This window comes from Pristiophorus japonicus, chromosome 16 (genome assembly GCF_044704955.1).
Source record: "Pristiophorus japonicus isolate sPriJap1 chromosome 16, sPriJap1.hap1, whole genome shotgun sequence".
Lineage (NCBI taxonomy): Eukaryota > Metazoa > Chordata > Chondrichthyes > Pristiophoridae > Pristiophorus > Pristiophorus japonicus.
Genome location: NC_091992.1, coordinates 1675913 through 1695801, shown reverse-complemented (window position 1 = coordinate 1695801; position 19889 = coordinate 1675913). Strand labels below are relative to the sequence as shown.

The window sequence follows — 19889 nt, the reverse complement described above, 5'->3', positions numbered from 1 at the left end:
TTAGTTCATGACCCGGCAGACCCAGAGAAAATTGATAAATGGTCCAAGGAATTGCCCAATCCAAAGAAAGGGGGAGTAAAAACGTGGGACCAATTGGACCGCTTAAGAAGTATATATCAACTTCATCCCTGGGACGGAGTGCAAATTTTGACCATAATGGTGCCAAAAACACAAGGAAGAAAATTGCACGACAAGGTAGATGAAGCTTTGGGGCAGAATGAGCAACAATTAGACGCAGGATGGGAGGTGATTAAACACTGGCTGCAAGCCTTCAGTCCAGCTAAGGCAGACTGGGGAAAAATTGCAGCTTGCCAACAGAAAGGAACAGAGGAGGTCCTGGAGTATGACGAGCGGTTTAGATGCACGTAGCTAGAACATTCGGGTATGAATAATACGGATGAGGAAATGGATGATCAAGTGTTTGGACCCCTGAAAGCAGCTTTCGTGGCAGGTCTATAGCCAGAACTGTCCAAAATGCTTAAGGTAGTGTTACCGGACTGGGAAGGTAGAGGAACTACCTTTGCAGCATTGGTGGATTGATGTAACCAATTAGATCGGGATATGGGAGCTAAAGTCCGAGCTGTACAGGCTATGGGATGGAAATCCCAGGATTCCGATAAAGTTATTAGGAAAATTACCCGGAAAATGTTATTATTGTGGGAAAGAAGGTCACTGGGCCAAGACGTGCAGGGCAAAACAGCAAGGTCGCGGCTGGGGAAGAGGACGCAGCCAGGGATACAATTCAGCCAACAAGCCAGGCTTGTCACAAGATACCGACCTCATAGAAGCATTTAAGCAACTAACAATACAACAACTGGATCGACTGGAAGACTGGATCAACTGGGCTTGTATTCACTGGAGTTCAGAAGAATGAAAGGGGACCTCATAGAAACGTTTAAAATTCTGACGGGTTTAGACAGGTTAGATGCAGGAAGAATGTTCCCAATGTTGGGGAAGTCCAGAACCAGGGGTCACAGTCTAAGGATAAGGGGTAAGCCATTTAGGACCGAGAGGAGGAGAAACTTCTTCACCCAGAGAGTGGTAAACCTGTGGAATTCTCTGCCACAGAAAGTAGTTGAGGCCAATTCACTAAATATATTCAAAAGGGAGTTAGATGAAGTCCTTACTACTCGGGGGATCAAGGGGTATGGCGAGAAAGCAGGAATGGGGTACTGAGGTTGCATGTTCAGCCATGAACTCATTGAATGGCAGTGCAGGCTAGAAGGGCTGAATGGCCTATTCCTGCACCTATTTTCTATGTTTCTACAACAGGAGTTACTTGGGATAGCAAAAAACGATTAGAGCCCACCCTGGTCCATCTTCTCGCACTAATACAACAGAGGGGAGATGGGCTATATATAACTGAGGGTGGGCGATAAGGATGTGGACTGTCTTTTAGACACAGGGGCGGAATTAACATACTTACCCCTACAATATGAAGACTTTTTGCCGTTTGATGGTAGGGCACGTACAGCCTATGGAGTTGGGGGCCATAAAATGGAAATTAAAAGGACAACACCGGTACTTTTCGGGCTGGGTCCACATGAACTAACCACGCAGGTCTGGATAGGCCCAGTGGATCAACCCCTTTTGGGAATGGACGTTCTAATCCAAGTAGATTCATCGTTGCATTTTGAGGATGGTCGGGTGACATGGTCAATTAGAACTTTGAAGAAAGAAGAATTGAAGGAACACCCGATATGGGCTAAAGATAAGAACGATTGTGACCTACACCAGGTGGAGCCTGCGTCATTTACCGGGACCAAGCCTCCATGCACTAAACAGTATCCCATCAGTCCAACTGCCATCGCGGGAACCTTACCGGTTATTCAGCAATTGGAGAAACAAGGGGTGCTTATTAAAACGCATAGCTCCTCCAATAGCCCCGTGTGGCCGGTACAGAAATCTAATGAGACTTGGCGTTTGACTGTCGATTATAGGAAAGCTAACAGTGTATTGATCAAAAAGCTCCTTTGGTCGCAGATCCCTCCACCATTTTTAATGCCCTCAAACTGGAACATAAGTATTTCTCGGTTATAGATATGGCCAACGGATTTTGGTCGGTGCCTCTGGCACCGGAGGTTCGACAGTGGTTTGCTTTCACGGTCCAAGGACAACAGTATACTTGGACCCGGTTACCGCAGGGTTTCCACAACAGCCCTACGGTATTCCACATGGCTTTACAAAGCCATTTGCGAGAATTACCTCCCCTGTCATCCATAGTCATCCAATATGGAGACGATATCCTGCTAGCTTCAAACACGGAAGAACAGCATGAACAAGATTTACGAGCTTTGCTGGACCACCTTTGGCTGAAAAGACATAAAGCCAGCATCGACAAAGCACAAATATCCCAAGAAGAGCTTGTATACCTGGGACAAAAGATTTCACAAGAAAAGAGAGAATTTACCCAGGATAGAACTGCAGCCATTCAGGCGAGTGCTCCCGAGAGGAAAAATGGACATGGATTGAGGCAGGAATTAAGCTATGTGAAGATGGTGTCTGGAGACAAAGAGTTACCGACAAGCCAGTCGCGCCACAAGCGCTTATGCCTTTTTTAGCCCAACAGATCCACTCGTGGGGACACTTGTCCTCACAACAGATGACGGCACGGTTCCAGAAAAACTGGTGGGGTCGGGGATTTAAAAAACATGCCCAGCTGGTAGCAGACTGCTGTGTGGTCTGCCACAAAAATAATTCTGGACCCATCACGGTAATGCCCCAACTGAGGCCCCCTGCCCCTGTCGGACCATTCCAGCATCTGCAGCTTGATTATATATCTCTTCCTTCATGCCAAGGATACACTAACATTCTTGTCATGGTCGACAGATTCTCTAGATGGGTAGAAGTTGTCCCAACTAAAAGAGCCACAGCCAATCACACTGCAAAGGTCTTGTGTAAGGATTACATTCCGCAATGGGGAGTCCCGAGTAGCATTGACTCAGATCAGGGAACACACTTCACAGGTGCTGTCTGCCAAGAAGTCTGTAGGTTACTGAACATTACGTGGGATTTACACTGTCCTTATCATCCACAATCATCAGGACAAGTAGAGCGAATGAATCGAACTCTGAAACAACAGCTTGCCAAATATCACCAAGAAGGAACACCATGGCCCCATGCACTACCAATAGTGCTCTGTAGCATTAGGGCAACCCCGAACAGAACTACAGGTCTAAGCCCATTTGAAATTATAACAGGAAGACCCATGTCGCTGCCAGGAACTATTGATTTAAGGAAAGCTGATGTTCACTTAATGAGTGACACTTTGTTATCATACTGTCAGAACCTAACCAATGCTATTAGTTCTGTTTCCCGACAGGTATCGGCAGCTTGGGGTAATCCACCCGAAGGAGGACACGACATCATCCCGGGAGTCTGGGTCTATGTGAAAAAGTTGCATAAAGAACCTTTGGGTGCCAAGTGGGAGGGACCTTATCAAGTGTTATTGACCACCCAGGCAGCTGTTAAAGTCCAAGGAAAGAAAGCCTGGATCCTCGCTTCACACGTTAAACGAGCACCAGTAACTGAAGCTGAAATCGAATAAAGACAATGACTTTTTGCCAAAATGTATAAATTTACTGTATTACTGATTGTAGGTATTCTAGGCATTTGCCTACTTCTTACTAACCGACCCTCTGCACCAAAGGGAAATAGTAGGGTAGCAAGGGAATTACATGTAAATACCTTTTTATATATGTCATACATTTATACCAAACAAGGTAACATTTCTAGTTGTTGGGTGTGTGCGCATATTCCTATTCACTCAAAGGGAGGGATTCCCTTGAGGCCAGTTCCCTTGAATATCTCGGAAATGGCTGAGTGGATAATTAATCAAAATAAAACAGGCAGGGCGTTTCAGGATACAGAAAACTGGGCACGTAAATGGAAGTCAGCAGGTTACAATCTGACTACCTTTGAAGGGGGATACCAACCGTGCGACAATAATTTCAAATGGCCCCCATTTTTTGTGATCACTAATACAACGGGAATAGGAAGACCGGGGGAATCGGTCTGTCTGATTAGAAACATCAAAGGAGGCCAAAATATGGGCTATAGTAACTGCTTCCGGAATTATAATATAATCAAGCCACGGAACCATCCAAACTGGGCCAACGTGGGAATTCTTAACGTAACGGGGATTCTGAATAAAACAGATGGAAAAGCCTGGACAGGCCCCGGAGTGTTGCTGACAAAGAAACAGCGAACATTCATTGCCTATAATGGCACCTATTGGGTGTGTGGCCACAAGGCCTACCCTTGGCTGCCCCAGAATTGGACGGGATCCTGCTATTTAGCCTACATTGTGCCTTATATGCATCATATAAAGTCACTGTCGGAACATTTACACCGTCCTAAGAGAGCTATCACAGAAACAGAGAGGTTCTTTGCCATTCTGATCCCCAGGTATGGGACCACCAGACTGGCAAGGGAATCCATTAACATGGCATCCGTTGTGGAACAGGTAGCCAATGATACCTCAGAAGCCCTAGTTAAAACCAATGCAGAAATGGTAGCAATCCGCACAGTAGCCCTACAGAATAGACTGGCCCTTGATTACATCCTGGCTGAAGAGGGAGGTACTTGCACCCTACTCGGAACTGAGTGTTGCACATATATCCCAGATAGCTCCAAAGAAATGACCCACTTAGCGGAGCATATCCAAAAGGAGGTAGAAAAACTTAAGCAACCCCCATCATTTACTTTGTGGAGCAGAGCCACTGAATGGTTAGGTTCACTAGGAACTTCATTGGTGGAAGGTTTAATTCTATTTGTTGTAATTGTTTTACTTTTATATTGTTTGTTTATGTTGATTAAATGTTGTTGCGACCAGGCGGCTGTAGCTGCTGTCCCTCAGGTGAGACACCTTGCAGGTCCCAGCAGACCGTCTGTACGTGGCACAGGGGTATGTTATGCTTAAGGGAAGGTTGTTTACTGGTTGAATTAAGATATTGATTTGGATTAAATTGGAATAAGGTTAATTAACCTACTAAAACCAGACTTCCATTGTGGCCACGATGGAACTCGGGTTGGTGTAAATTTGTGTGGAAGCTACTAGTCCGGACATGTGGCGAAACACATCACAAATTTTAGAAGAAAACTCTATTAACATGTATGAAATTATTTTTTAGAATGTTTAACCAGTGATACCTGATGTTTTATCATTCAGTTTGTGAAAGAATCAAAGGGGGGATTGATAGAGAATTCAAGCTCTGTAGCCTGGCTGCAGTTTTTGAGAAAACACAGACCACATTGCATTAAGTCATCAATCAACTTGACATTTTAGGACCTTGGGTAGCGAGCCAATTAAAGGTTAAAAGACTAGCAATTGAGCCAATGTCAAAGAAGGAGAGTTCTTTTCTGTAAATTGAACCAGGTATAAGTACAGCCATTTTGGCCATGTGGCCTCAGAAGGACAAAGGCCTGGCTTAAAGCCAGAAGCTCGTTGCTGCTGTCAGAATAAAGTTACATTAAAACTACAATCGGAGTTCATATTTCATTGGGAATTAAGAGATCTAACAATGATTTACGAGTGTCATTGTCAAACATCATGCCAAGGATAGACAGACTTCCAGCGAGAAGCAGACACACCCATCTCACCGAGATCAGTAAGTAAATACCTGTTTTCTTAAAAGCATTATTAAAACACTTTACATGCAGCACTTTCATATTATGGGTATTATATAGTATAATAATTTCGATGGAGGTCCGTGATTACTAATCTATTTGAAAAGGGGACCTTCAACCAAAAAAGTTTGTGAACCACTGATCCACAGGATGCACTGCAGCAACTCGCCACAGTTACCTGACAGGACCTCGCAGCCTCTACAGCGGAGCAAGACAAGAGCTGCACTCATCGTCATAGGCCGTCCCTCGAACCAGGATGACTTGCTGCCACGAGAGTTCACAGATGTTTCAATGAAGGACCCGATGTTCCAGTCCTGAACTCCAGTTGAGGAGGTGGAAGATGCCTGTGTGTGGATTTTTTTAACGTGGGATGACCGTTGCACATCAGCCACCACACGGGCTTGTCAGAGCTAGGCCTTTATCCAGTGGCAAGGATTAACCAGGACAATTGGAGACCTGCTCTGCTGCACGGACCTAGTGCGCGCACATATCGCAGTGTGAGCTGGTCCGTGCTGCCCCTGGGCCCTCGGCTCTTCTGGGTCCCATACCCCCCATTTGCCACGATCTTCTAGGGCCCGGTGCTCCAGCTCTATTTATATCCCTGACCTGCGGTGGTGTTCTCACACAGGTTGGGGCAGGGCACGATGCATCACAGGAACAACCTCCAAATTATGCATCGTCCTGACTTGGACACATAGAATCATACAGCAGCGGGAGGCGATTCAGCCCATACATCACCGTTCCTTCATCGTCACCAGGTCAAAATCTTGGAATTCCCTACGTAGCACCTTCACCATAGGGGCTGCACCAGTTCAAGAATGCCCACCACCTTCTCGGGGCAACTAGGGATTGCCAGGAATAAAAACAGAAAATGCTGGAAATACTCAGCAGGTCATCGAGCTGAAACATCAACTCTGTTTCTCTCTCCACAGATGCTGTTGACCTGCTGAGTATTTCCAGCATTTTCTGTTTTTATTTCAGATTCCAGCATCCGCAGTATTTTACTTTTGTATTAGGGATTGCAGTGTTGCCCACATCCCAAGAACCAATTTTAAAAACCCACTGTACAGGGTTTCAAACTGCAAAACTTGTGCTACAGCACGAACAGGCACTCTGTACAAGCCTGCACTGATCGCAGCAAATGATCACAGCAAACAGCTCAGCAAATCTGCAAACGGGCAGGGCTGCATTCATTTACAGGAAGCAGTATGTATTGTGCAATTTCCAACACTGTTCATTTTAAAACAAATACATTACACGTTCACTGGGTGGATCAGGGAGGTAAGTTGGGTTAATGTCTGCTCTCACTGGCTTTGTCGCTCCCTGTTAGTCAGCAGCGGGTGAGTGATTCACCCACCTGTTCACCTCACTGTGCGGGCACTCTGTAAATACTCCGTGGCACATGGTCCGGAGGCAGGAATAGAGCTTCTAGATACCGTCCCAACCAGAGACCCCCTCCCCCCACCCCCCACATACACAGCTACACACTGTCCCAACCAGAGACCTCCCCCCCCCCCCCCATACACAGCTAAACACAGCCCCAACCAGATACACAGCCCCAGAGACCCCCCCCCCCCATACACCATCCCAACCAGAGACCACCCCCATACACAGCTAAACACAGTCCCAACCAGAGACCCCCCCCGTACACAACCCCAACCAGAGACACCCCCATACACCATCCCAACCAGAGACCACCCCATACACAGCTACACGCCGTCCCAACCAGAGACCCCCCCCCCAATACACCGTCCCAACCAGAGACCCCCCCCCCCACATACACAGCTACACACTGTCCCAACCAGAGACCTCCCCCCCCCATACACAGCTAAACACAGTCCCAACCAGAGACCCCCCCCATACACAACCCCAACCAGAGACCCCCCCCACATACACCGTCCCAACCAGAGACCTCCCCCCCATACACAGCTAAACACAGTCCCAAACAGAGACCCCCCCCTCCACATACACAGTCCCAACCAGAGACCCCCCCCCCCACATACACAGCCCCAACCAGAGACCCCCCCATACACAGCCCCAGAGACCCCCCCCCCGAGGCCCCAGTGCTGCCCACACGGTGCCCGCTCCCGGTGCTGCCCCTCAGGGCCTCGTGCTGTGCCCCGGGGGAGGGTCTCGGTCTGTGGCCCCCCCCCGTCCCCCGGGCCCCGGGCCCATCTCCCCGCTCGATGCGTCCCGGGCCTTACCTGGAGGAGAGGAGCCGGGCGTGTTGCTGCTGCCGCCGGCCGGTGCTGCAGGCCGAGCAGGCGGCCAGGGCGCGGATAGCGGCGGCGGGGTTTCTGGCCAAAGCCGACACGCAGCGCCTCAGGGCCGGGGCCGCCATGACACTGAGTGAGTGAGAGGGGGGGGGCGGGGCGGGGCGGCGGTCACTCCCCGGGCCTCAAGTCCCGGCCAACACTCGGGCCCGCCCCGAGGCGACAATCCAGGCCCCGCGCCCCGCACGCTCCGGCTCCGGGCCCTGTGTGTGGGGGGGGGGGGGGGTGGGAAGCCTCGGTCTGTCGCTCCGCCGCGATCGCGATCGCGCGCCCCCCTCCCCCCAGTAAAGATGGCGGCGGCCTGGCGGGTTGCCATGGGGACGGGCCTAGCGCGGCCTAGCGGAGCCTGGAGCCTGCAGCCTGCCGGCAGTCAGTGCCAAGGTCAGAGCCCCGCAGCCCGCAGCCCTTTTAACGTCAAATCTCATCAACCGGCGCGCACATTCCGATCCATATATTGTGAGGTTTAATCTCACAAACCGAGAGAGCGTCTGTGATCTTTCACTTTATATTTTGTATAATCGGTTTCATAATTTGTCTTTGCCCCATCCTCCCCGATTGCATCTCAGAAAAGACCCGTTTAATTAACTATTTACTTAGAATGCTTTCTGTGACTCGAGGCGTTTGTAATGAAATATTTTGTAGGACGCTTTTTAAAGTTGGAATTGGATAAGTGCTTGCTGAGGAACACTAAAGTACCTTTTATTTTAAAGTAATTGGCCTGCTTTTTACTTTGCTTATTGTGTGTGTGTGTGACAGGCCGCCTCGCCTCGCCTCGCCTCGCCGCCCTGCCTGTGCCAGTCTGGGTGCCCAGGGTGGGGCACAACATGGCGCGTGCCCTGCGAGTGGGACACGGTTTCCAGCAGCAGCTTGACCTTGTGCTGGAAGAGGATCGTTCTATCCCGGAGGATCTGCGCCGCCAGCTCGAGTCCTGCCTCAGCAGCACCCACCGCCCCCGCACCGTCCCCTTCGCCCTGCTGGGAGAACTTCACAAATTCTTACAAGAGAAAGGTGAGCAGGCAAAGTCTGTCCCTCACATAGTTAACTCTGGGTTGACCAGCCCGGACACACCTGCTGCTCTTTACTCGCTGCCACCTGCCCAAATTTGGAACCGGCTGTGCTGACATCTTAAACCTGGCACGAAAAGTCCTAACAACAACATTTCCATTATTTTGTGCCTTTTTTTGATGTGAGGTATATTTCCTGCATTTTCTGCTTTTTGAGTTCCCCAGTATCCCCCTAATCACCTTCATTCCTTTCTCATCCCAAATAGTTATCTGCTCATTCACCTCGATTGTTGTTTGTGGAACAAGTTGTGCACAAGTTGGGGGCTGTGTCTGCCTCGACAACAGCTGTGGCTTTGCTTCAAAGGAATTTTTTTGCTGTGGAGCTTGGGTACATCCCACACTAAAGAAATGTTGCTTCTTTTTATTTTTCAGTGTCACACACAAGTGCACCTCTATGACAGCCTCAAACTCGGTCTGTACAGTGTACTCAAACTCTGCATAATTAAGCTGAGTGTCTCCACTGTATCAGACTGTTGAGTGGAAGTGATTTTACTGAGTTATGTGATATTTTATCTGTAGAATGTGTGCAGGTTTGTCACGGGTAGTAAAAGGAGTAAGATCCCACAATCAGTAAGGACACTGGGAGAATCCCTGCGGCACTCGCTTACTGCAGTGGGGAAAATGCTTGAAGCTATCATTAAGGAAGAAATAGCGGGACATCTAGATAGGAATAGTGCAATCAAGCAGACGCAACATGGATTCATGAAGGGGAAATCATGTTTAACTAATTTACTGGAATTCTTTGAGGATATAACGAGCATGGTGGATAGAGGTGTACCGATGGATGTGGTGTATTCAGATTTCCAAAAGGCATTCGATAAGGTGCCACACAAAAGGTTACTGCAGAAGATAAAGGTACGCGGAGTCAGAGGAAATGTATTAGCATGGATAGAGAATTGGCTGGCGAACAGAAAGCAGAGAGTTGGGATAAATAGGTCCTTTTCGGGTTGGAAATCGGTGGCTAGTGGTGTTCCACAGGGATCGGTGCTGGGACCACAACTGTTTACAATATACATAGATGACCTGGAAGAGGGGACAGAGTGTAGTGTAACAAAATTTGCAGATGACACAAAGATTAGTGGGAAAGCGGGTTGTGTAGAGGACACAGAGAGGCTGCAAAGAGATTTAGATAGGTTAAGCGAATGGGCTAAGGTTTGGCAGATGGAATACAATGTCGGAAAATGTGAGGTCATCCACCTTGGGAAAAAAAAACAGTAAAAGGGAATATTATTTGAATGGGGAGAAATTACAACATGCTGCGGTGCAGAGGGACCTGGGGATCCTTGTGCATGAAACTCTTTTTGGAAGTAAACAAAAAAACATTAAACCGTGCCCCCCCGATCTGGGGGAAACACCAAACATTTACAGGCCCTTTTATTTTTTTTGTGGTATTTTTGGGGGGGGGTTTTTTGGGGCACAAAAACATTTTTTTTTTCTCTCCAAGTGCCCCCTATAAAAGGGGAGGGGGACACAAAAAGCACCGGCAATTAAAACAAATTGAACTTTAAAACATAAAATCAAATTAAAATTTTCCTTGTGCATGAATCTCAAAAAAGTTAGTTTGCAGGTAATCAGGAAGGCGAATGGAATGTTGGCCTTCATTGCGAGAGGGATGGAGTACAAAAGCAGGGAGGTCCTGCTGCAACTGTACAGGGTATTGGTGAGGCCGCACCTGGAGTACTGCATGCAGTTTTGGTCACCTTACTTAAGGAAGGATACACTAGCTTTGGAGGGGGTACAGAGACGATTCACTAGGCTGATTCCAGAGATGAGGGGGTTACCTTATGATGATAGATTGAGTAGACTGGGTCTTTACTTGTTGGAGTTCAGAAGGATGAGGGTTGATCTTATAGAAACATTTAAAATAATGAAAGGGATGGACAAGATAGAGGCAGAGAGGTTGTTTTCACTGGTAGGGGAGACTAGAACTAGGGGGCACAGCCTCAAAATACGGGGGAGCCAATTTAAAACCGAGTTGAGAAGGAATTTCTTCTCCCAGAGGGTTGTGAATCTGTGGAATTCTCTGCCCAAGGAAGCAGTTGAGGCTAGCTCATTGAATGTATTCAAATCACAGATAGATAGATTTTTAACCAATAAGGGAATTAAGGGTTACGGGGAGCGGGCGGGTTAGTGGAGCTGAGTCCACGGCCAGATCAGCCATGATCTTTTTGAATGGCGGAGCAGGCTCGAGGGGCTAGATGGCCTACTCCTGTTCCTAATTCTTATGTTCTTATGCAGTGGGATATTTAATGTCCACATGAGCTGTCAGAGAGATGCTTCAATTTAACATCTACTCCAAAGATCAATACCTCCAACGGTGCGGCACTCCCTCAGTACTGCCCCTCCGACAGTGCGGCACTCCGTCTGTACTGCCCCTCCGACAGTGCGGCACTCCGTCTGTACTGCCCCTCCAACAGTGCGGCGCTCCCTCAGTACTGCCCCTCCGACAGTGCGGCACTCCCTCAGTACTGCCCCTCCCACAGTGCGGCACTCCCTCAGTACTGCCCCTCCGACAGTGCGGCGCTCCCTCAGTACTGCCCCTCCGACAGTGCGGCACTCCCTCAGTACTGCCCCTCCGACAGTGCGGCACTCCCTCAGTACTGCCCCTCCGACAGTGTGGCACTCCCTCAGTACTGCCCCTCCGACAGTGCGGCACTCCCTCAGTACTGCCCCTCCGACAGTGCGACACTCCCTCAGTACTGCCCCTCCGACAGTGCGGCGCTCCCTCAGTACTGCCCCTCCGACAGTGCGGCACTCCCTCAGTACTGCCCCTCCGACAGTGCGGCACTCCGTCTGTACTACACTAGTGTGCCAGCACAGATTTTGTGCTCCTTCAGATCGGGTTTGAAGCCAGTAACCTGTGACTCAGGAGGGAGGGTGAAAGGATCCATGCCACTCTAGCACTGCCAGTCACAGCAGTGTGGTGTCAAAGGTTCACCAGATTGTGTGCCTGGTTTGATCCATTTTGTTGAAGTTGTCACTCACTCACTTGTGAAATCGGGGAGCTCCAGTCAGGGGCTGCGTGGCTTGGCCACTCCAGCCTGCACTGAGCCCCGAGACTCCGGGTAAACCTGGTGTCGGATTGTGAACGTGGGCAATTGCCCTCTGATGGTTTTGAGCCAGTATATTGACTGAGGGTACCCCACCTGCCCATCGGCACCAGCCCCATAACCCGGGCAAAGCGCGTTGGGTGAGCTGTGACAGTCTGTGTGGTTTGTTTGCAGGGTTCCCCGTGTATCTGCATGAGCTTCTGGAAGGAGCAGAAATCTTCACGCCGGAGGTGAAACTGCCGGAGCGGGTCAGTACCAAGCGGCCTGGGTCAGAGTATGGAATGGAGTCCGTCCCGTGCACAGCGCTGGGGGGGGGGGGTGCTGGGGGAGGGGGGTCCCGTGTACAGCGCTGGGGGGAGGGGGGGGCTGGGGGAGGGGGGGTCCCGTGCACAGCGCTGGGGGGGGGGGGCTGGGGGAGGGGGGGTCCCGTGCACAGCGCCGGGCACAGCGCTGGGGGGAGGGGCTGGGGGAGGGGGGTCCCATGCACAGCACTGGGGGGAGGGGCTGGGGGAGGGGGGTCCCGTGTACAGCGCTGGGGGGAGGGGGGTCCTGTGCACAGGGCTGGGGGGGGGGGGGCTGGGGGAGGGGGAACCCGTGCACAGGGCTGGGGGAGGGGGGGGGGCTGGGGGAGGGGGGTCCCGTGTACAGCGCTGGGGGGAGGGGGTGGGGGAGGGGAAACCCGAGCACAGCGCTGGGGGAGGGGGCTGGGGGAGGGGGGTCCCGTGCACAGCGCTGGGGGAGGGGGCTGGGGGAGGGGGGGCCGGGCACAGCGCTGGGGGATGGGGGTCCCGTGCACAGCGCTGGGGGAGGGGCTGGGGGAGGGGAAACCCGAGCACAGTGCTGGGGGAGGGGGCTGGGGGAGGGGGGTCCCATGCACAGCGCTGGGGGAGGGGCTGGGGGAGGGGAAACCCGAGCACAGTGCTGGGGGAGGGGGCTGGGGGAGGGGGGTCCCATGCACAGCGCTGGGGGAGGGGGGGCCGGGCACAGCGCTGGGGGAGGGGGGGCCGGGCACAGCGCTGGGGGAGGGGAAACCCGAGCACAGCGCTGGGGGAGGGGGCTGCCCCGTTATCCAAACAATGCAAAGGTTTTGTTTGCACCTGATGTATGACAGGTTGCCATCTTCCATTATTCTGTGGAATGCGATGTTTGTTTTTTTGTATAAATTTGACTAGGTGAGATCTGCCCACAGGGTGGGTTTAAAGAAATGCTGTAGGAAGCTTCTGCTGTTTGGACAAGCCTCGGGCTCTCCAGATCTGCCTTCTACACATTTTCATTCTCCCCGCTCCCTCACCCCTCCAACACTGCACCTCTCTGTCCTTTAGAAGCCAAGCTTGGTGTTGTGTACCGCTGTGTCCGGATTCACTTCACCCTCGCTCCCACTCCGTCCCACCTGGTGTGGCCCGCTCTCTGACTTCTCACCTGCATTTCTCAATCATTTATTAAAATCTGGAAATTCCCTGAATTAAAAGCATCAGGCCCCCGAACCCCTCATGTAAATGGTATCGAGCTGAGGCTGTCTGAGTACTGTGTGTCCTGAGTGGTGGTTGGAGCAGAACGTTTATTTTGTTGTGGAGCTTGAGTGGCAAAAGGTTGGGCTTCACTGCAGGGCAGTCGCGGGACGCCGTTGAATTGTGAGCTTTTAAATCTGAGCCGCTGCTGAGTGTTATACTGTGTCCCAATCACTGATGGGTTCCTGGCCACTGTGGGGGTGTGAGAGTGAGCAAGGGTGCTTGTCAGAGGGGAATTGTAGCTGACGTCTAACCCCCCCCCCAGCGACTCGCTGCCTTGTAGACCAAGAAAGTTGCAGATTCCACCCCCAGTCTGTGCTGAATTAGCTGATCTCGGCTTCTGCACTTGGCCTCAACATTCCTCTGCCAAAATCCAGCTGCTGGTCACTAGCCACGGATCCATGAGGACAAGAGCATTCTGCCTCACGCAGGCAAATAGCCTGCTGACTCTGCGTGTACCGAAGGGCTACCTGGGTGGGGATTTAGTGAATGGCTTCACCCACGGGACCGTATCCCGACTGGAGGCGGCGGGTGGGAACATTGGACGGGGGTTCTTGTCTTGTCAGTTCTGTAATGCCACATGCCCGTGTCTTGCAGAACCCCGAGCTGGTGGCCCGACTGGAGAAGATCAAAGCCAAGCTCGCAAACGAGGAGTATCGGTGCATCACCAGAAATGTCAACTGCCAGGTGTTGTAATCTATCCCAGCGCTTCTGATTGCCCTTGTCTCGTGCTCGTCTGGTCTGGTCTGCAGCGAAAGGGTGGACCCAGCTGAGACTGGAATTACACCCTCGCCATAACTTGCCTTTGTTTTTCTTTTCGTAGCAGATAAACCGTTACGGCACGCTGGGAGATTTGGGGAGACAAGGTGAGTGGCCGACATGTTTACTCTGGATTGGTTTCCAAACCATCTCCATTTCTCCATCATCATCATCGGCAGTCCCTCGAAATCGAGGCAGACTTGCTTCCAATCTAAATGTGAGTTCTCAGGTGACTGAACAGTCCAATACAGGAATTACAGTCTCTGTCTTGAAGGAAAGGGAGGGTGGGACTGGTTTGCCGCACGCTCCTTCCGCTGCCTGTGCTTGATTTCTGCATGCTCTCGACAACGAGACTCGAGGTGCTCAGCACCCTCCCGGATGCACTTCCTCCTCCCAGGGCGGTCTTTGGCCAGGGACTCCCAGGTGTCAGTGGGGATGTTGCTCTTTATCAAGGAGGCTTTGAGGGTGTCCTTGAAATGTTTCCTCTGCCCACCTGGGGCTCGCTTGCCGTGTAGGAGTTTCTCCAAACGGATGCTAAAGGCCGTAAGGACCCAACATGAAATGAGTTGGTCAGTCTCGCACCACGATACAAAACCGCCTTGTATTCAGCACTGAATTGGCAGCCGTGCTCCGTGAGTTCCCAGCTGTCTGGAGTGTGGAATAGATGCTGGTCACACTGGGACAGCAGAGGGCTCTGTGCTAAGGCCGAGGTAGTGCAAAGGGAGCTTCACTGTGCATCCAACCCGTTCTACATCTCGCCCAGGAGCACTGGGTGAACAGGATGGAGGATGTTTCACTCTGCGTCTCACCCATGCTGTACCCGATCTCCCAGTGTTTGATGCTGACATTGTGTCTCCCAGCCACTAACATTCCTCGTTGTGATAAACACAAAATCAGGTGATAATCGAGCAGTCCCTCCTGTCTCTCTCTCCCTCTCTTAGGTGGAGCTGGGGTCAGACAGGAGCAGTTCAGGGGTCAGAGGTGCTTCCTGCACCGTCTCCTGGGTAACGGCGAGGATAGAATTCAGATGGTGGGATGTCCTTGAACTCAACCTCGCAATGTGTCTGGCTGGGCACTGGGAGCTCGATCCCTGGAGCTTGTGGTGAAATGGGAAGATTTGCTTCTGTTTAATAGACTAGGTGTCAACAACGCTTTAAACCCCTCTGCCCAGGTTTGTGGGGTGTACCTGTGCTTGCCATGTGACCACCGGCCACGTGACCACCTGTGCTGGGCCATGTGACCGTGGGCCATGTGACCACCTGCGCTGGGCCATGTGACCGTGGGCCATGTGACCACCGGCCATGTGACCATCAGCCATGTGACCTGCGCTGCCCACGGCCCCTGATCAGAGGTCTGGCTTCAAGGCTCTCTGAGGTCTCCTAAACCCTGCTGTTTTTTCCCACAGTACGATCATCGAAGGCAGTGGTGGTGACTATCTTTAATTTCCTGGTGACGGTGGGAGCTGCGTTTGCCTGCACGTACCTGGGCAGTCAGTACCTGTTCACGGATACGGCGGCGGTGAGTCTGGGGATCCGTGTATCCCGCGCAGCGCAAGGATTGATGGGCACTGGAGAGGGAGCAAGGCAGCTCAATCCAAGTGTAACAGGCTGGGCTCTGGGGGAAGGCTAAGGGAGAACCTCATCCAATCCAGGAATGTAAAGAAAGCAACCTTAATTTTAAAATAATTGGCAAAAGTAGAGGGGAAATTGGGAGAATGTTGTCACACACAGGTTTGTTATAATCTGGAACACATTGCCTGAAAGGGTGGGGGAATCATACTCTAAAGGAACTTTCAAAAGGCAATTGGACATGTACTTGAAGAGGACTAATTTGCAGGGTTATTGGGGAACAAGCTGGGGGTGGGACTAAATTGGACAGCCCTTTCACAGAGCCGGCACAGGCACAGGCCCAGGCCCGGCGGGCTGAGTGACCTGTGCTGTAAGATTCTATGAATATTGTCACATAGTAAGGCACAGAGAGATGGCCTTCGATGGGAGCGTTAATGTAGCAAACGCACCAGACACAGCAAAGGCCATCGGCCCTGACAACATCCAGGCTGGGGCGCTGAAGATAATCTGTCCTCCAACACAAGGTCAGGAGTGGGGGTGCTCTGCCGATTCCCCACTTCAGCTCCCTCCGATAATGAGCAGCTCACGCCAGCTGACAGCAGCACCCCGATAATACCCCGACTGGTGGATGGTAGCATTAGTGCCAGAACATGAACTCCTCCAACCAGAGAAAGCCCAGCCACCTCCTCTACCATCAACACCCTGGGGTCACCATTGAGCGGGAGGTGAGCTCAAGCAGCTATTTCTCACCATGGCTCCAGGAGTAGGGCCGAGTCGGGTACTCTGCCACGAGTGGCTCATTTCCTGACCCCTCAAAGCCTCTCCATGCCTTCCAAGGCTGAAGCCGGGAGTGTGATGAATAACTCACCACTCGTCTGGGTGGTGTGTCCACTGCAACACAAGAAGCTCGACACCATGTGAGACAACGGTTTGCCTAATCGGTGCCCCTGTCACTGGACTCGATCTCTGTCCCCTCCAGCACCGGCGCACTGTGGTGGCAGTGTGTCCGATCTACAGGGTGCACCACAGCAATTCACCAAGGCCACCCGGGACAGCACCTCCCTCCCCTGTGACCTCCACCACTGAGCAATGTCATGGGAGCGCCATCACCTGCAAGTTCCCCTCACTGTCCTGGGTTGGATGTATATCACCGTCCCGACATCATGGCTTGGTCAATATCCTGGAACTGCCAATCCAACAGCGGTGTGGGAGTCCCATCAGCACCTGGACTGCAACGGTTCAAAAAGGCCCACCACCTTCTCGGCACAACTCGGGCTGGGCAGTAAATGCCGGCCTTGCCAGTGACATCCACATCCCGAGAATGAATTTGTTTAAATCCCAGAAAGCGGGCCTTTGCTGGGGGAGTTAGCTGAGGAACGGATTGTGGACAAATGGCCCTTTCCTTGTCCATGAGCTGTTTAATGGGCAGCTTCTGTGGTGGTTAATATTTGAATGTGAACGAATTGCGAGATCATTGCTCTGTGAAATGCAGCAAGTGTCTGACGCCAGCTTTGCTCCAACGGGTAAATGCGCACCGAGTGTGGGACAGCTGCATCGAGCTCACTGTTCCAGCAGCAGTTCCTGCTCTGTGCTGACACCTGCTGTTGGCTGGGCCTCCTGTTCCAAACACTAGACGGGACAACTAGAAGGAGTCTGTTCCTGAACACCATCCGGTGATCCCTGCAGGAATCTATCTGATTCTGGATTTCATGGTGTATAACATACCTGGAGATTTCCTTTTGAACGCACTTGTGATTTTGCATGTGACGACCTCCATTACACCTGGCCAATCATCGCTACACCTGAGCTCAGGACTGTGACGCTCCCCATGGTTAAATAACCTGCTGACACCCTGTTCCTGGACTCATTCTGGGGGAAGTTGTGTCTGTGTACAATCTTTTGATAACTATATATGCAAAATATCTGTTTCCTTCCTTGTGGGTCGAATTCTTTACTGTGCGGAATATAACTGATGGAGTCTGATAGTTGCGGTGAGCAAAGGTGTTACTGGTAATACCGTGCGGTGAGATAGGACGCTGGTATTGAGTGCTCCGAGTCCGGTGTTCTCTGTTTGCTGTGTGACTCACTCTCTCTCTCTCTCTCTCTCTCTCTCTCACACACAGCGGGTCCTCTCTGCGCTGATCGTAGCCTCCGTGGTGGGTTTGGCCGAGCTCTACGTGCTAGTGCGGACAATGGAAGGAGAGCTGGGGGAGATGTAGCCACTGCTGAATAACCCTGAGCTGTCCCTGGCTCTGTTTTCACAGGCCCAGATTTGTGTTCCACTGCCTGTGTATTTCGCTGGGATTTGCTCTATAAACTGGGTCATGTGACACTGCATCTTGTGGGGACGTTTGTGGCTTCTCATGTTATAAATTCTGACTCTTCTGCATTCCATTTGTGACGGGAGCCTATTGATGATATTTTGTTACTTGTTCTTGTCCTGTGGGCAGTGCTGCTTTGGGGGCATTAATGAGTCGACCCGATAGTGTGGGACTGGGGCCAGGCACGGGCCAGACCGGCTCAGACAGTCGACCCGATAGTGTGGGACTGGGGCCAGGCACGGGCCAGACCGGGTCAGACAGTCGACCCGATAGTGTGGGACTGGGGCCAGGCACAGGTCAGACACCAGTTCCCTTCCCTGAAGGACATTAGTGAACCAGTTGGGTTTTTACCACAGTCCGGGAGATTTCATGGTCACTTTTTTCTGTTGAACTTGCAAAACTCTCAGCCCCTGGGTTCTGAGTCCAGCAGCAGAACCACAACACTAGTGTTCGGGAACCGAGCCCAGCCCTTTGGCTCCTTTGCCAGAGCTGAATTAGGGGGTTTGGGGGATATGGTGGGTGACGGGGACTGTGGTGTATGGGGTGAGGGGGTGATGAGGGGGTCAGGGGAAGTAATACCAAACCTCTGGAGCCAGGGTGGTGGCGCAGATGTTCTCAGTACTTTGCCCGATCAAAGCACTGAGGATCGGGCAGTGTAGGTCAGCAGGAGGGGGAAGCTGACTGTGTTGTACAGTCAGAGGGGGAGAGAGCTGTGTCTTGTACAGTCGGAGGGAGAGAGCGCTGTGTCTTGTACAGTCGGAGGGGGAGAGAGCTGTGTCTTGTACAGTCGGAGGGGGAAGCTGACTGTGTCTTGGACAGTCGGAGGGGGAGAGAGCTGTGTTGTATAGTCGGAGGGGGAGAGAGCTGTGTTGTACAGTCGGAGGGGGAGAGAGAGCTGTGTTGTACAGTCGGAGGGGGAGAGAGCTGTGTCTTGTACAGTCGGAGAGGGAGAGCGCTGTGTCTTGTACAGTAGGAGGGGGAGAGAGCTGTGTCTTGTACAGTCGGAGGGGGAGAGAGCTGTGTTGTACAGTCGGAGGGGGAGAGAGCTGTGTCTTGTACAGTCGGAGGGGGAGAGAGAGCTGTGTTGTACAGTCGGAGAGGGAGAGAGAGCTGTGTTGTACAGTCGGAGAGGGAGAGAGCTGTGTATTGTACAGTCGGAGGGGGAGAGCGCTGTGTCTTGTACAGTCGGAGGGGGAGAGAGCTGTGTCTTGTACATCCGGAGGGGGAGAGAGCTGTGTCTTGTACATCCGGAGGGGGAGAGAGCTGTGTCTTGTACATCCGGAGGGGGAGAGAGCTGTGTCTTGTACAGTCGGAGGGGGAGAGCGCTGTGTCTTGTACAGTCGGAGGGGGAGAGAGCTGTGTCTTGTACAGTCGGAGGGGGAGAGAGAGCTGTGTCTTGTACAGTCGGAGGGGGAGAGAGAGCTGTGTCTTGTACAGTCGGAGGGGGAGAGAGCTGTGTCTTGTACAGACGGAGGGGGAGAGAGCTGTGTCTTGTACAGTCGGAGGGGGAGAGAGCTGTGTCTTGTACAGTCGGAGGGGGAGAGAGAGCTGTATCTTGTACAGTCGGAGGGGGAGAGAGCTGTGTCTTGTACAGTCGGAGGGGGAGAGAGCTGTGTCTTGTACATCCGGAGGGGGAGAGAGCAAATGCCAGGAGGGGGAGAGAGCTGTGTCTTGTACAGTCGGAGGGGGAGAGAGCAAATGCCAGGAGGGGGGAATGA

At 51.9% G+C, this 19889-nt stretch overlaps 2 protein-coding genes across 5 annotated transcripts in view; one reads left to right on the top strand and one right to left on the bottom strand.

Moving 5' to 3' along the window:
• poldip2 (polymerase (DNA-directed), delta interacting protein 2) overlaps positions 1-8133 on the bottom strand; it is a 66690-nt gene extending 58557 nt beyond the window's left edge. For all 4 annotated transcript variants that reach the window (XM_070856874.1, XM_070856873.1, XM_070856875.1 and 1 more), the window contains exon 1: positions 7833-8133. In XM_070856874.1, the coding sequence (XP_070712975.1) occupies positions 7833-7969 (137 nt within the window). In that variant the 5' untranslated portion in view covers positions 7970-8133. The remainder of the gene's footprint in view (positions 1-7832) is intronic.
• On the top strand, positions 8011-18698 carry tmem199 (transmembrane protein 199). Its single transcript, XM_070856876.1, has 7 exons — positions 8011-8282; positions 8658-8909; positions 12190-12263; positions 14121-14210; positions 14347-14389; positions 15688-15800; positions 17974-18698. Exons 1-7 carry the CDS (start codon positions 8192-8194, stop codon positions 18067-18069), a joined length of 759 nt encoding a protein of 252 aa, XP_070712977.1. The 5' UTR covers positions 8011-8191; the 3' UTR covers positions 18070-18698.
• The last annotated feature ends 1191 nt before the right edge of the window (positions 18699-19889 follow it).